Source organism: Telmatherina bonti (genome assembly GCF_933228915.1).
Source record: "Telmatherina bonti genome assembly, chromosome: 11".
Lineage (NCBI taxonomy): Eukaryota > Metazoa > Chordata > Actinopteri > Atheriniformes > Telmatherinidae > Telmatherina > Telmatherina bonti.
In genome coordinates, this window is record NC_136629.1 from 26,833,948 (window position 1) to 26,851,049 (window position 17,102).

At 38.4% G+C, this 17,102-nt stretch overlaps 1 protein-coding gene across 1 annotated transcript in view; it reads right to left on the reverse strand.

The window, feature by feature from the left end:
- Positions 1–12,864, reverse strand: part of LOC306762350 (semaphorin-4G-like) — a gene marked incomplete at both ends in the record, with an annotated part of 17,260 nt that extends 4,396 nt beyond the window's left edge. Inside the window, 11 exons of the mRNA XM_079248793.1 lie at positions 380–524; positions 2,179–2,354; positions 2,983–3,137; positions 3,365–3,478; positions 3,560–3,653; positions 3,856–3,954; positions 4,077–4,139; positions 6,544–6,692; positions 12,096–12,254; positions 12,327–12,391; positions 12,800–12,864. Of these exons, the coding sequence (XP_079104919.1) occupies positions 380–524; positions 2,179–2,354; positions 2,983–3,137; positions 3,365–3,478; positions 3,560–3,653; positions 3,856–3,954; positions 4,077–4,139; positions 6,544–6,692; positions 12,096–12,254; positions 12,327–12,391; positions 12,800–12,864 (1,284 nt within the window). The remainder of the gene's footprint in view (positions 1–379; positions 525–2,178; positions 2,355–2,982; positions 3,138–3,364; positions 3,479–3,559; positions 3,654–3,855; positions 3,955–4,076; positions 4,140–6,543; positions 6,693–12,095; positions 12,255–12,326; positions 12,392–12,799) is intronic.
- Between the last annotated feature and the right edge of the window lie 4,238 nt (positions 12,865–17,102).

Genomic DNA, 17,102 nt, shown 5'->3' on the forward strand with positions numbered 1-17,102 from the left:
CCCATTCCTTTAAGAAGCTTTCACGCTCAAGTTAAAACTCTTTTTCTCTTGCATTCAATAGCAAAGTGAAACAGCGCTCGAAAAAGTGTTGAAATGGCTCTGCAGTGGATATGTTGAGCTAAAGATGCCCTGGCTGGAAGTAAAGCTGTGATCTTTGGTTGATTACAGATCGCTTTTTGGGGTATTTTGAGCTTTATCCTTGAAGATACTACTCTTCTCTTTTGTTTTCTCTCAGCTTTTCTGGAATTATCTGTTGTTATTCATCTTTACTTTGGATCAGTTTCAGTCGGGGAATTTTTATTTTGTTTTAATTCAGTGTCTTTGGCTGACGATGAGTTTGTTCACAAAACATCCCTAGTGTCTATGCACGTGTGCTTACTGTTCCAGGCCGTGGGTCAGGGACTTTTCCCGTGTATTCCTTCCATGTAGAGCCAGGATCCTGGTTCTCCATGTAGGGTCCTTGAAAGGACGCTTGGACTTCAGACAGAGAGAACCGACACACTGCAGATACCTTCACGTTTTTCCTTTAGGCAGAGTCAAACCGTGAGAAAGACCAGAGCACAAACCATGAGCAAAAACACTGGTAAACCCACGGTTGCCATGGTGACAATAGTAGAAGTACAGTAGTGCGGTAGCACACCTCGTCGAAACGATGGAGAGAGGAAAAAACAAAAGAGGAACGAGGGGACAAACACCGACTGTGACAGCTTGAAGCTGATTCGAAGTTAAATATGTGTGAGAAGAGTAAGAAGGAAGGAGCAGAGAAGAAAAGAGCTTCAGACATAGTAGGCATGTAAGAGACAGAACAGGTGGAGCTGGGAAATGAAGGCTGCACCAGTACATAGCGAAAAAAAAAAAAAAAAAAAAAAAAGGAATTCATATGGAAACCATGCAATGCAGCAAGTATCTGTCTTTCTGCTGAGAACAGCTTCTGTGTTTAATTTTTCCTTTTTTTTCCTCAAATTTTTTACACGATGTGAGAGCCGAAGTGAGATCCTTTGAGCCCAGAGATCATTCCCTGCTGCTGCTGCTTTATATTAAAAGCACTGAACTGGCAACAGTGAGTGGGTTTTATTGACAAGCAGATGTATGAAACAAAATGTGTGTCCCTGGCAGTTCCTAACCTCAGTTCTTTAAATGAAATATGACATATTTCTTTTTTTCATCATGCAGTGTTATTTGTGGATTAATTAGATGAAATTCAACAAAAAGTTCTCAACATATTGGAAGTCAAATGTTCTCTAAGAAACTAGACTTCACCTTTTCCTGGGTGCGATGAGAGGGTACATGACTTCTCGTTTAACAAAACCATTTCATACAAATGCAGGTCTATTTTTCAGTTCCTTTTAATGATCAAATGACTGATTTATTGATAGAAAACCCTGCAAATAATGTTGTTATTCCAGTATTGCTAACAAATACTTCGACCTCATGCAAGCCAAAAAAGAACAGACATGTCAGAAGCCTTGCAAAATAGTCTGACTGTAAGCAAAATGTAGTACATGTCAATACTGGCAAAATGTTTAAGAGATGGAGAAAACGATGGCAACGACTCCAACTTAAATTGGACTGGGCCTTGCCAGCCCTCTACTGGACTGTTTGTGCTTGTTAAGTGGGAGAGGAAAGCTGTAAAAGCATAACTGTATTTTTTAATTCAGGCTTTCCCCCTCCTCTTCCAGACTTTTCTCACTGCAGCTTTAGTTATGGAAAATAATTTAATCAGCAGCCATAGTTAGCCTAGTCAAGGTAGCATAAAGTTATTATGTAGTCCATTCTTAAATAAAACATTATCTCGTATAAAAAAAACAGGTGCACCAGTGTTTCACATCAGATCATTTCTAAATGAATACAAGCTGGGGTATTAAATAATATATTAATAGTTGCCATAATATTCCCATATTTTCGCTACATAAACAGCTGAAATCTAATAAATCTGCATTCTTAATGAAAACAGAGTTCAAACTTTAATGAAAACTTCCCAAGCCCGCTTCTTCCAGTCAGTTTGTTTGGACATAGACGTTCATTGGGCTTTGCCTTCTGCCTTTCATCCTTTTTCTCTTCTTCAACAGCCTCAGTGTATTGATCAGTGCTTTTCATCTCAGTCTCGCTCATCTACATTTGTAACCGCCATGCTCCCATCAAAACCAAAAACTTGACAAGACATAAATTTCCACTCACCACTCCAGGCCGAAGATACCGTAGAAGAGCATGTCCTGTGGCGTTGGGCCTGGCATGATGAATACGCTGCGCAGCATGTTGAAGTGGAAGTCATACTCAGGCAGGGAGCAAACCAACCTGGCCTTGAGGAAGGATGTCCACCGTTTCTGGAGAGTTAAATGACCTCCTCGGTCTCCCTAAGGGAAGAGAGGTGAGGAAGAACAAAAAGAGAGTTAGAGGGGTAAGCAGTCCTTTAAGGTAAGGGCATGAAGAAAGAAAGATAGATTAAACTCTTGGCCAAAGGTGACACAGCAGAGAATGCAAACCTCCTGAAAGCAAAACAGACAGTACAGGAGAGCAAAAACTTTCCACTAAACAGGGTTATGGCCTTCTGAAGGTCAAATTCCCCACTTTAAAGTTTGTCATAGGTCACTAATGAATGTGACAGCCCTTCATACAGCTCATGTAAACACCTCTTCATGATGAAAAACAAAAAAGGCTGGGATACTTTTTAAAATTCAGCAAAGTTTACGTTGTACGGCTGGCTCTTGGAGCTCATCATTTCTTCTAGGGCAGCAGGGAATGTAAACCAGTCACAACTTAGGCAGGAGAAGATACTGAACAGTCTCTTTCTCATACTTGATACCCGCTCTCGACTCAGCAACACGCTCAGCTATACTAATTATAATGGTGTCTTCTTCTGAATGGGTTTGCCGTTCAGCTTCTGATCTATTATAGTACCCTCAACCATCATCAGCAAGCCTGATGAAGAGCTTCACTCTGAGTTACAAAGCATCTCCTGAAGTACTCTTAATCTGCACTCACCTTACAAACCCGAGCAACTCGTGCAACCCTGCTGTGGCTGTGGGTTGGACTCTGCTCCTCGCTCCTCTCGGTGAAGAAGAAGTAGATCTTATCATCATCACCGGTGCTGCTGCCCAAACTCTCCCTCACGAGTGTTGAACCCACAAAGTCTGCCTCTGCAAGGTGGAAAAGAGATGGACTGACTCATCCTGTGCTTTTATTTTTTTTTTCTTAGAACAGACGAAACCAAGGTTTATCTTTTCACTTTTTTTTATGAGGTACGTGCTGCTGTAAATGTTTACATCCATACGCCGTTTATGTCTAATGCAACAAAACAGTGAGCTGTAAGTGCTTTAATATATGGACGCTAAAGTGTTCTTATCGCTCCAGGAGATTATCTCACCGTTCAGCCAGCGTGTGGGAGCATCTTCTGTCTTCAGAGTGGGAGCTGGAGAGTTACGCCGTATATCTGGAAAGCTCCAGAACTCATACTGGGTGGCTGTGTATATCTGCTGGTCTAAAAGGTAAAACTATGTACTGGGTCGTTCACTTGTGTAGAGAAATTCTTAAAATGACTGAAGTGTTGTACACGGCTTACCTATAATGAGAGCAGTATAACCTGTTGTTGGGCTGTAAGGACATTTGTCTTTGCCTTCCTCAGGCTCTGATGACATTACAAACTTCTTCTCATCCTATAACAAAAAAACAAACAAAAAAAAAAAACCAGACAATTTCATCTAGAAAATACACATATAAATATATATTTATGAGCTATAAAAAAAAAAAAAAAAAAAAAAGATAATGATACTAAAACATTTTATCCACCAAATGCAACATGTGAGTTGCTCTTTGACTGCTGTTAGTAAGAAACTAATGTATTACACATCAACATACTATGTATGCACACAGGGGGCTGAATGCATGAGTCCCACACATGTACAGATGAGTCGAGTTAAACCTCTGGAGGAAGCGGATGTGATTAAAACACTCTGTCTGAAAGAGAATTAAAAAATACATACCACAATTAAGCAACAAATAACAATCAAATATCAATAGATGGAAGAGACCACAACACAATAAGATTAAAGGACAAAGACTGACAGCTAACTGCCTACTTTATTGTTTTTTCCCTTCTGCTGGCACAGACTCTTCTGCTTCGGGGAGGCCTCCCACTCGATCTATAACAGACCAAATAATATACAGTACAGTAAGAAAGAAGACGTGTTGGATAGTTTAATATCACTGATCTGCACAAATTCTTTTGGAAACTGCTATATGCTATTTAATACAGTTGTCACCAACTTCAGTCCTCAGCAGCTACCATCCAGCAGGTTCTAGTGTTTCCTTATTACAACCCACCTGACTCAAATGAAAAAAGTTCTCCAACAACTTGTTGTCAACTTGTTAATGAGCCATTGATTTAAGTCAGTTGTGTTGCTGCAGCGAAACACTAAAGCATGCAGGATAGTACATGTTGAAGACCAGAGTTGACCACTGATCTAATAATTCAACCACTAGGATATTTTGTGATCCCAGCATCTGGATTTGTTTATCAAAATCAGGGTGTTTTTCTTTTCTTTTCCTTTTTCTTTTAAATATTATGTAACAGGCCTCAGCTGAGCCTGGAGTGAAAAAAGAGACAAAGGAATAGTTTTGTGGAAGGTTTTTGCGCACGTAACACACCCACCTGGACATATAGCAGATGCCACTGCTGGCGTATAATTAGCATTACACCTTAAAGCCAGGTTGTCACCACACAACACAAGTAGCAGGGTGACAGGTGAAGGAAGTATTTCAGATTGCATTAATACGTGAAAGGGCTGTAAGTTTTAGACATTGTTTTAGAAAGTCTGAGCAGAAGAACAGAACCAGAACTGATAGCACTTTACGGTTTATTCTCTTCAGATCTATTAGAAAAAATATCATATTCATGCATAAGTCCAGTTTTTATTTTATGTGCAATGAATACATTCATATAACTTAAAATTTATGAGCAATAAATCAATGCATATGGTACATATATATAGTAAGTGATATAGACCAAAAACCCCTCAATTTATGAAGCCTAGGAATACCAGATGGTGGTGGTGGGTGAGCAAGGCTTCGGTAACTCTGTTGGTGATGCAAATTAAAGAAAAAATTAAAATAAAACTAACACGCAGAAGGCATTTAGTCATAACAATGGTTAGCGGAGATATTAAGATGTACTTGGTGCTGGCACCAGTTGAGGTCATAATTACTTTATAAGCATGTATTAATGCTCCTAATTTAGCATGAGTTTGGTGGGTGTATTGCCATGATTGTTTCAGGTAAAGGTAAAAATATCTTATCAAATACAAGCTCTACAGTTAAACAACAGCTGTATTTATACCTGGGAGCAGCAAACAATCCCCCAACATTTTTTTCTTTTCTACAGAAACACAGCAAACAACAGCTGTGATGAAAATTTAATGTCTTTTTCGTGAATTGGGGAGCTATATCCAAAAAGGAGCAGTTTTTCTCCTCTAAATATTATTCAAGTTTTATAAATTTCATGACAGCATGACACATGCACATATAATATGAACACTACTTGCTGTGAGGACCTTGTACAAAATTGATTGCAACAACTACAATTAGTATGCTCAAGTTTTATGTACAATAACTATATATACATATAAATTATATTTTATTTATGAATAAATAGATTATTTATGTATTTATCTATTTTTTTAACCATGTCATGTCCAGCACAGTGGTGTGTGTACCAAATTGTGCCAGTCAGATTTCATCTGCCAACAGAGGCATCTTGTATAAATGGTTACCATTGATACTGTGGATTATTTTTATTATTTTAATTGTGTTCTTACTCATTAGCTCTGCCATTAATTGATATATTAATGCCAAACCTGACAGAAGATCATAACTTTAAAGATGACAGTAGAAGAGAGAAAGGGTGTGTAAATGTCATCTCATTGTCACAAAATAAGCTATTTTAAACTGCATAATTAATTATCTACAATAACTGAAAATAACCTGTGCTGGGAAATGTAATCAGGAGAAAAAAAATGCTCAACCATCTACATAAAAAGAATAAATGACATGAAAATGATATGAAAATGTAAGTAAATTTTTACATTTTAAATATAAGTAAAAACTATAAACATTTATAACTTTGCACTTTACAATCTTTTTTTAAGGGGTAAAATACTGACAATAATGAATTGAAGTTATATAATATGAATTACAAACTAATATTTCCATATTTCAGCACATGTGGATAGTATTAATATGAATTCTTATCTAATCAAAGTTACACAGGCATGATACAGTCCTCTCCTCTTGTATTTTGTCTTATTACTACCTCAATTTGTACAGCAATTAATGCTACTGTCACATTATTGTAAATGACTGTAATGAAATAATATGACTACAGTAATATATATTCACAATGTGATGAGGATAAATACTTTTACCCCAAAATGAAATATTAACTCAAAGGTTCCTGCACTGTAAAATGCAAATGACGGTGTGACAGAGTTATTAAGATACATGGCAGCTGAGGCTAACGACATGCAGCAATAGTGAAACAAACAAACTCACAGTGAGAGCAGAACCGGCAGAGATGTCAGAGGCATTGAGAGCGAATACAGCTCCACGGGCCCCAACGTAGAGACGCTCGCTGTCAGCCTCCAGAAGCATGGTGCTGTAGTTGACCGCAGAAGACTGAAAACGTCTGCAACCACGGAGACCTGAGGTAGAGAGATAATAAGAAGAAAAGGAAAAAGGAGAAGAGTTTGTTTAAAAAATAAAAAAGTAGATGAATCATTGGAGCTCCTTGACTCTGCATCGACCATGCAAAACAGCTACTAAACTAAATACATCTCACACAACTTTTTACAAATATTGTTCCAACATGTCTGAATCAGTCCAGTATATGTCCAATATACTGTAACATTTAAACATTATTGTTCTTGTACTTCCTCTGATTAATTCAACAGATGACTGAAAGAGCCTGATTCTCTTTTGTATGACTGCACCTGGTATATAACTGCACACTGAAGCTATTGGTTATTGCCTGTCTCTGCGGTAAGAAATGAGGGTTTAAAAATAACACTTCCGGGAAAAAGAGAAGGCATCCTCTGTTCACAATTATATTCCCAGTTATAACTTAGGCTATAGGTACATTTAAATATATTCTACCTCTTGGGTTTTCGTTTTTTGTGCGGCGATTTAATAGTACAAAACAATAATAATGAGAAAAACATTTTTTTTAAAAACAATCACACACAGATGGGTTTTGCACCTTAAACTATTTCCTTAAATGACTTTAGAAAGTCACAGCGCAGCACAGGGCACATTACATGCTTAAGAGCAAAGGCTTTTTCAATCACACCTGACAGGAAGAGAATAAAAGGTGAAACAGAATTTCATCTTCTGTGATGGATTTCTTGCTGCATGAATTTTGAATTCTGGCGCAAAGCAGTGAGATCCTATTTACTGATTCTAAGGGACATCATTTCTAATCAGAATATTTTTTAGCTTGTTAATATATTAAACCCAGTTGCAATTTAACAGCACTGTGTTCAGTCAGAAAAAGAGAAAAACATATTTTAAAAAGTACGTGTTTAAGTAAAATAAAAATTCTGACAAAGTGATAAGAAAAGGACCATTTCTTTATTTTTTTGCCAGACATCTCTCCAATAATTTTCCAACAACGGAGTCCTGTATACACCCATGCTAATGTTAAAGCTATCAACAGCCTGCAGTTGCCATGTTTGGCAGTTTGTCATAAACATGCAGCTAATCATTACCAGTAAATAATTAATCAAATATTAGTGCAGTAAGCAATAAAGTGCAATATCATTGAAATCCAATATTATTAAAATACATACAATACTTGTTCTCCTAATCACTATCTAACAAATCCCATATATTCTAAGTTTGTTCATGCGACTCCCAACACTTCTGCTTTTGCACATCTTTATTCAATCTGTTCCTATTTTCTACATTTTCCTCTCTGTCAAGCCAAACACCTGCATATCCTCTCTCACCACTCCTTTGGTTTTCCTCTTTCCTTGAGTGGCAGCTCAATCTTTAACATCCGTCTCCAAATGCAGTCAGCATCTCTCCTCTGGCTACATATACACAGACTCAATCTTGCCTTATTAGTTTGTTCCTAAACATTCCAACCTCCTCTGCCCCTCTGATATATTTATTCCCGATCCTGTCAATCCTCATCCTGCTCATCCAACCCTAATAACTTCAAATCAGATGGTCTCTACAGTTTCCAAGCCATGAAATATTCCTAGTCTCAAAACAAAGGGAGATTTGGCAGTTCCACTATCACAAACTTCTTTTTACAATTCTGTATTTATATACAATAGCACTGATGAAAATTTTCATTTCATCTCCATTGCGTGCAATAAAAGGTTTGAGGTGTTTTCCTGGTGTACATCTTCCTCATGCATATCCTCTGAGCTATATTGGGATGCATCTGTTTGGCAGGGCAAGATACTGATGATGTTCTGTCATGCAAACACTCAGCATAAAGACCTTACAGTGTGTAAACAAACACACACACATATATCTAAACACAAACAGTACATTTTACAAAGTTGCTATTAGCTGTCTTGAGAAGTTGGCGTGTATATTCTAAGCATATAATGTATCATGAGTCCACTTAGCTTGAGTAAACATTACAACAGCGTTAATATACAGAGACAGAGATGCTAGGTCTGTAACAACCAAAGCAAAATATGCAAACAAAAAAAAAACCAAAAAAAAACACATTGATGCACAGCTTTGCTCACCTCTCATCAAAATACCTGTGGTGACTGATGAATTTTGACAGTAAGTGAACTGTATGAATGGAAAAGGACGCCACTTTTAATGCTGCCCATTGAGTAATGTAGCCAAAAAACAAATGTGTCAGATTCCCTGCCTTTGCTGCCAGTTCACTTCCCCCTGAAGATTTTATGGTTATCAAGTGAGCTGTCATTAAGATTCCTATCAGCTGTCATGACACACAATTCACTTTGCTCACTTGCACAGCAGCAGCAGTAGTCAGCTTCCTTCTCAGGTTGCTCTTTGGCACTCAGGTATCTACTTTCTGCCTTATTCTCACCAGGAAGAAATATTTCTACCTCTGTGGGGTTTTCAGAACAAGAACATCTCCCACACAATACTGGTGTCTCATTATGGGTGAAGGCAATGTATTATAGCAGAGACAAAGCCTACATTTCCTCAGAGTAATCCAAGCATTAGGACACATGATACCTAAAGTGTGTGAGTGTGTTAGTGAGTGTGCAAGGGCCTGACAGCTGGAGCCAGGTAACTCATAAAAACATAGCTGTGTGACGCAGCAGGGAGTTTCATCGGGGCTTGCATCACTATGAAACAACATCCAAAAGAACATTGTAGTCTTAGCTTGTAAGATCATGAATGAAAAGGCACATGTGAGTTGGTCTGTAGAGCAAAAAAAAAGGTGCAAGAGAGACGAGCCCAGATGATATTATTTACTGAGCAAATACTTTGAGGGACCCGAGCTGATCAGGAGAGTACAGTGTGTCTGGGGACAAACACAAGCAGGCACTGGACAGTGATGTAACAGCAGGATATACAAAAGTGCACGTGAACATCCGGGCTGTTTACGGTTCAAAGTTTTCTGACGTGCAAATGGAAGTCAAATGTGCCTTCTGTTCATGTTAGAGAAAGTCTGACAAAACTTGACAGACAGGAATCAGGGTATGCTATGATAATGCACATAGAAAAGTTTTTTGTTTTAGCTCTTAAGCATTTACTCCCTCACTGGTTTATCAACTTCAACATTTGTAATCTCCTAAAAGCTAGAACCTGGCATGCTTTTAATTAAAAACCCATTAAACATCCCATGTTCTCTAAAAACTTTAATCTTTTTAAGGTGAGGATGGAAAATACAGTTGCATTCACATGTTTGCATATGTAATTTGTCTATCTGCTCGGATTTGGAGGGTTCACTGGAAAGGTTGCTAAGGAACACAGAGATTAGAGATAAGTTTGCATATCAAAATCTTCTCATTATGGAAAAGGAAACAAATGAGACAAAGACAGAGGATAACCGCAAGATAACAGAACTAAAAAAGGTCAGAACAGTCACAAAAAGTGCAAAATATTCAGGAAAAATACAGTCGTGAATGTTAGAGTGATGAAAAGAAAGAGAAAAGAGAATAGTGAATGGATGGAGTTAAAGAGAGAGGAGAGATCTTCTTGCAAACAGAAGAGAACACTATCTGATGACATACAGAAACAAAGATAAAGTTATCAATGGAGGTCAACATCAAGATGGTATAGAAGAAAAATGTACTTTAAGAGCCTGTTCAGATGTAACTACAAGATAGGATAGTATTCTACAAGCAGATGTTGTAAAAGAAGTCAATTTGGACAAAAGTAAGAACATTTCTGTCGCAATAATTCTGCTCCAAGATTTTATACCTCCCCACACATACACAAATAAATAAAACACTGTAAACTGCTGTCTTGCGCCACACTACAACAGTTGTCATGGTTACAGTGCTTCTCAACTACCTACAGTGGTGTCAGACTCCCTGGATGCTCTGCAGGGATCCAAGTGAAAGCAATTCACACATCTGCTTCTGTCTTTGCAAAACCTCAGGCTACACTCCCTCATTCACAAGGTGAGTAAATAATAATCACGGCTCAACATAGCAAGAAAAAAAAAAGGTTAATAGAGGTGACGAGAGAGTTTTATTTAGATGAGTGAACATAATAAGACTGAGTCAAAGGAGAGTGGGGGGGAAAGTGGGCAGAACAGTGTAATGGTTGAGATAAGGCAAAAAAAAAAAGGATATATAGCAAAATGTGAATGTTTGGGCACACCTACCACAACATACCTAGTTTTTTGTCTAAGAGATCAGTTAATCTCCAAAAGACATAGTTACAGATGAATCATTCTTTAAAGCCAAATTCAGATTAAAAATAAATAAATATAAATCCCCCCAAATTTTTGTTGTACAAAAGTTTATTAGCTTCTTAGGGCTACGATTTGCCTAAAGATCAAGTGATGCAGATTTCAAAGCTTTAAAAATACTCTGAAGAATCAACAGCCATGGGCTCTAATCAGCTGCCTAGCAGTGTGGAAATTAAAGCAACGGACATCCACAAAAGAAAGAGAGGATGATGAGAAGATAGCAAAGACTCTTCAGATTTCCTCAGCATGTAACTGCAGTAAACATGGAAGATGAAGGTCAAGTTAAGGCCTAAAATACCAAAAGAACTTTAAAGATTTTTAAAAAAAAAAAAAATTAAAACCCATATTTTTTTGGCCAAAGACTTTCAGGAATATTCAGCAGAGCCTGAAGCGGTGATGCACTGATCAACTAAGCAGATAAATATGCATACAAATTAATCTTGCAAAGAGGCATTGAGAAAAAATGTCATTCAAGACATAACCACACCACACATGCATCACAGGTTTGTAACTGAAACTGTTACCAATCTGCTAACTCTGAAATCTAAACAAATTCTGACAAACACAATTGCAGATATTTTTAGAGAAAAAGGGACCATTTGTGGTCCATGGTCTGAGCCTATAGTCAGTGATCTGGGGAGCATTTTAACTGACTGGGTGTTTTTGGGAAATGATCTTTAACATACTTTAATGCCTCGTGCAAGGCGATGCAGGATAAATAATTAGCTGTGGCCCTCACATTTCTCCCACCTTGACATCGCTGGAAATTTGTGGGCACTCTTTAAAGAAGAAGTGCATATGAGATAATAAAATACACTCACAGAGCTAAAAACCTTCTACAAGAACTTAAAGTCTCTCAGCTGCAACAAAAGTGTTTACAAGCTGTGATCCTTCCCAAAGGGAGCTTTGCTCACTGCTAAATATGCATTGCACTCAAACTTTTTCTTTGTGCTCTTTTCCTCTTTTGTTATTTTTAGGCCATCGAAGATGTAAATAACAAATGAATTATGCTGCAATGTCTGATGTTTATTACTGGTTTTTACAGCAAATTGAGGCATTGCAAGTCTGTGAGCATCTCTGTGCAGCTCAGGATGAAGTGCGGTTCGGAGAATGTGTAAAGTGATGGATGACAGGAACGCGATACTCCATAAATTGATGTTGGATCTGTGTCTTTGCTTGTCCTTACCGCTGCTCAACACTGTGACACGAGGAGTTACATCCAGGTCCAGAGGCGTTCTGAACGAGTAGCCAGTCGCCGCTGCTGCACACAAGCAGCTCAGCAACAGGAGATGAGCTGAGCATCGAGGTCCCTGCATCTCTGCTGAGCGCCTCAGACGCTCTCCAACTGATATGTGTGTGCACAAAGACACTCACGCTATCGCATCCACCACATACGCCTCCACACCTGGACACACACCCACGCACTGAGACGAACAGAAGGCTGCTTTTTTCACCGTTCCGTAGCGAAAGCAGGGAAGAAACCTGAAAAACAGAAAAAGAGACGCACAGAGCAAACAGTGTTAAACATCTGTAACACTTTCAAAAAAAGCAAGCGCGGGGAGAAGTTGAAAAAGACAGAAAGTTGGTGCGGATGAGTTCAAACGCATTAAATCAGCTGACGTGGAGCATCTCACAAGGATGACGACAGAGACATGAAAGACATACAAAGTGCAATCGCACAATAAATGATCAGATCAGATTTGACTTCACGTGTTGCAAATTCTCAGTGAGGAGAAGGTGAGCTGCAGCTGAAAATATCATTAACCAAACAACCACTGGCAAACAAAGGCTACGTGCCGATATTACAAGCAAACACAGCTGAGGATTAAACTGCCATGTGGAGCAATCCGGATCAATAAGGTTTGAAACCAGTTCAAGCAGCAGACGTACCTGAGATGAGCCAAATCATAGTGAGTGATAATCTCTACAATGTGCGTGTGTAAGTGTGTGTGCATGTGTGCTGTGATATGAATGCCAATGTTGCCCCTGCAGAGTAAGACCCTCTTCTGTAGGAGTGAATAGAGTGGTGACAAGAGGCTGGAAGGAAGGAGGTGTGTGTGTGTGTTTGTATGCCATGCATCAGTGCACACACAAACACACAAGATTACATTGACAGAAACTCTAAGGAGCATCACCCAACCATGTCCAATCTTATTTGCAGCACTAGTGACATCTCTTTTTCGTTTTATGTCTTTTTCCACGTCTCTTTCAAACACACACACGTACACACACCCAAACGCTTTAGCACCTCCAAATGTAAACAGTCTTTAGCCCTTTCCATCACGCAAAGCAAGCTTCCAACAGCTTTGCACGAGAGCACACACACACATGCACTTATTAAATCTTTTCACGCACACCCAAGGATGCAATGAGAAAAAAAAGAAAAGGTTGAAAGGTAAAGCCATTAGTACGACATGCAGAGACTGCACCCTCATAGAAAGTCTCTGTAGTCCCTCAAGGCTGACACCATGACAACGGTGGGTTTGAAAAATTGTACAAGAAGTACATTTCAACCAAAACCTTTCAAATATGGTGCTTCAAGTTGATGGGCGCTTAAGGATTATTCTACATTCACTACATATTTAATAGGAAACTAGCAGTGTGCTGGTTGTGCTTATCCAAGTTGCTTTAATTATTACCTTTACAAAGCAATTCTTTAAATCTTCCATAGCAATGAAGGATAGATAATATTGAGATGGACAATGCATCTCCTTCGATGTCTGTCTCTGGTAGATCAGCTACCCAAAACAATCATAGCTGCATAAAAGAAAATAACATCAAGCTAAATAATTTAATCAGTAATAAATCAAAATTCAAGTCTTTTTTTTTTTTTGCAAATATTTACTGTCTAAACATGTCAGCTGTCAAACTTTTCGCCTGTAGACTAGTTTGCAAAAAAAGCAGGTGGTTTAGAAAACGATTAACTAGAACAATAAACGATTAATTGGCTGGTTGATCAAGTTACTTGCATTAAAATGATTCATTGCTGGCAGCTTATTCCAGAGGATTCAGTGTCAGACTTTCCTAAATTACACTCAGAAGGAAGATGGTTAGGCACAGTCTTCAGAGTAAAAGAAAGTCTGAGATGAAAGCAAAGTCAAGTAAAATTCCATCGTGAAGGACTTTAAGTCTCTGAAAGGGGATTTTTCTTCAGCACTTAAGTGAAATCAACAGCAGTTGCTGTCTTTAAAATCTGTGTGTAGAACCTGCGTACCACGTCTCAAAAGTAGGCTTGCTTTTCATGATCTGGAATTTAGTTAGTAAGTAAGTTTTATTTAGCACATTTAAACACAGTATATATTGACCAAAGGGCTTTACAGAGTTAAAAAAAAAATTAAAAAGCATAACATTGCACTACTGTTGCAAATTTACACTGGGGGACCCCAATTATTTCAGCTGTGCATTTCCTCGGAGGATGTGCACTTTAAATGTGTGTCAACTCCCCTCGCAGTCTTGTTTAAGCTCCTTTTTAAAGGTGGCAGAGGAGGTGCACTGAGGGTGCACAGATAAATGACTTTATGAGGGGCGCTTTCTTAAGTCATTTATCTGACTCAAGCACTCACTCAAAGGGGCTGTCATGGTCTTGATCCTTTCAGGCAATCAGGAAGCCACAGTAGTCCTGATGAGGTCTCCTAATCATTAATGGACGAAGGGCCTATTTACAACAAAACAGCACTGTAACAGTAATGGGGGGGAAAAAAGGAGAGAAAGCAACAAGCAGGAGGTAAAATACTGTTGATGCATCCAGCAGCGCCATTTACTGTCACATTTCTGATTCTCTGTCATCTACAATAAATTATTCTTGACTTGCTTGGAGCACCTCAGACCCCCAAAATCCAGAAGCTTTTAATTGGTAACTAGCTACTGAGCACACAATTTTGTTCAAAAACTTTGAATAAATGCAGAAGAAAATATGCTAGAAATAAAATAAGCCAGACCCAAAGGAAATCACACCACTCAGCCTGTCTTCCTCCTGATCTCACTGCCAGCTTTCTGTCCCAAGACATTCATTCACAGAAATAGATTTTATTAAGTAATTATAGTATCTGTGAACCTGGATGAATGGAGGAGGCTGTAGCACAGCAGTGACAGCCCCATTAACAGACAACACTTGTCCCGAAGGACTCAAAAACTCTTGTTATTGAGTTGTATGCATGTGTCTGAGTTACAAATGGTAGAAAAGGTTACAGCCACTGAGCCCTGCTGCAACAGAGTGCTTTAAAACACTTGTTTCACAGACTGACAAAAGGGAGGGATTTGAACCGAACTGTTCTTATTCACAGGACTGTAACTTGGCATTTTGTGGCGCCACTTTGTGCATGAAACACTGAGCTCTTTAAATCCAGTTCTAACACTGCAGTTATTCTGACAAGACAACAGCAGACACAAAGCTGTGTGTGGTCAGTGACTTGCTGAAATGCCGTTTGAGATCTTCTGTTGCTATATGTGTTACATGTGAGAGCTGATCCAATATGGCTGGATGGCAGCCCAAATTCAGCAAAAGTCAACAGTTTAAGACAAATCTACAGAGATTATTGACTGCCATTACAAATAAAACAGATTTAGTAGATTTAGACGAGTCTTTAGATGTTTTAGAAAAAAAAATATCTGAAGGCACTTTCATTTTCAATGCTTGGAAATATTTCAGCTTTCCTAAAGTTTGAAGCATCCAAATGTTTTCTGTGCACAAGTTACAAGTCTGGAATGCATGGACGTCAATGCAGATCCTGGACTTGTGCAGATTTTACAGTTTAACACATGCAGGATGTCTAACGTTTAAGAAAGCAACGTACCTGAAAACAAAGTGGGTTTTTATTATGTATGACTTAAATATATTGTTAAACATTAATGGTGTTTTCACCATCATTGAAGTTCCATAAACTAACAGACACACCCATACCATTACAAATGCTGTAGGATGTTCGCCGATCTTTCCAGCTGAATCTCTGGATCATTTTGTTATGTTATGTCCTGCCTGTAACTTTTAACTTCTTTTTTTTTTTTTTTTCCATATCAAACATTTATTATCTTAAAATAGAGATTTTCAATCATTTGGCATGGGTTTAATTCTGTTTGTTTTTAATTATTCATAAATCCAAGTTCTTTTGTAAACAAAGTTGTGTCATGTTTGGTAAGAAATCGTTCAAACATATAAACTACAGAACCTTTTTTTTTTTTTTAAACTTCTTTTTATACAAACAGACTGTGTGTTGATTGTGAATATGTGTACTCAGGGCTAACTCTTAAACAAAAAGCGTGAGGGTTCCCTTTGATGCAGCTAAGTGATTCCATTCTGAACTTCCTGTTTTCAAAATGTTTATCATGGTTACCCCTTTGGACTCCCACTATTGATTCAGAACTAAAAGCATAGATTAAATCATCATAAAGGATAATGACCAAAGCAGAACCTGGATAAGATAGAGGGTGAAAACCAACTTCTTTTTTTAGGTATCAACTGAAAAAAACAAAAAAAACAAAAGAAACAGGTGACTATCTTTGTCACAACACTTAACACATCTTAAGTGTTTCCTTCCATTTAACATACAAACCAGTCGAGTAAGACTCTATTGACAGGTGGATAACTGGGTTCACTGGGTTTACATGGGCTTCTCTGTGGGCTTACTGATTAGATCGTCGTTGTAACACAGGAGATGGCTGGCTGGCTGGTGGGTACCACTGTAGAAAGATCCATCTCCATCACCTTCAGCATCAGCAGTGTGTTAGCTGACTTATTGTCATGTGTTTTACATGCGAATTATACGTTTTAATTCACATCTCTGCTGACATGAGGGACTGAAAAGTCCCCATAACAGAGGAGGCTGGATCAGTTAAACGCAAAGATGCAATGCTTTTCTTTTCCATGGACAGTTTTACGCACATTAACGCGGACAGGGAAGGGGGGTTAGGTTACACCTGCCGGAACTGGCAGGTAAACGTCTCACAGATTAATATTCCAAAACTAAACATGATCATTCAATATCTTTCACGAGGCTTACTGTAAAAAATTCATAAGTCAGAAGACACTAAATAGCCTACTGCGTTATGAGCAGGTGTCTGTAAAACGATACATAAACATAAAAAACACGATACAATTACAGTGTGGCCCGTAATATTCAGCGTGGCTTACCTAAATTTGAGAAAAAATCCCACGAAAACCAGGATTTATATCTTTCCTTGAGCGCAAGGTAATCCA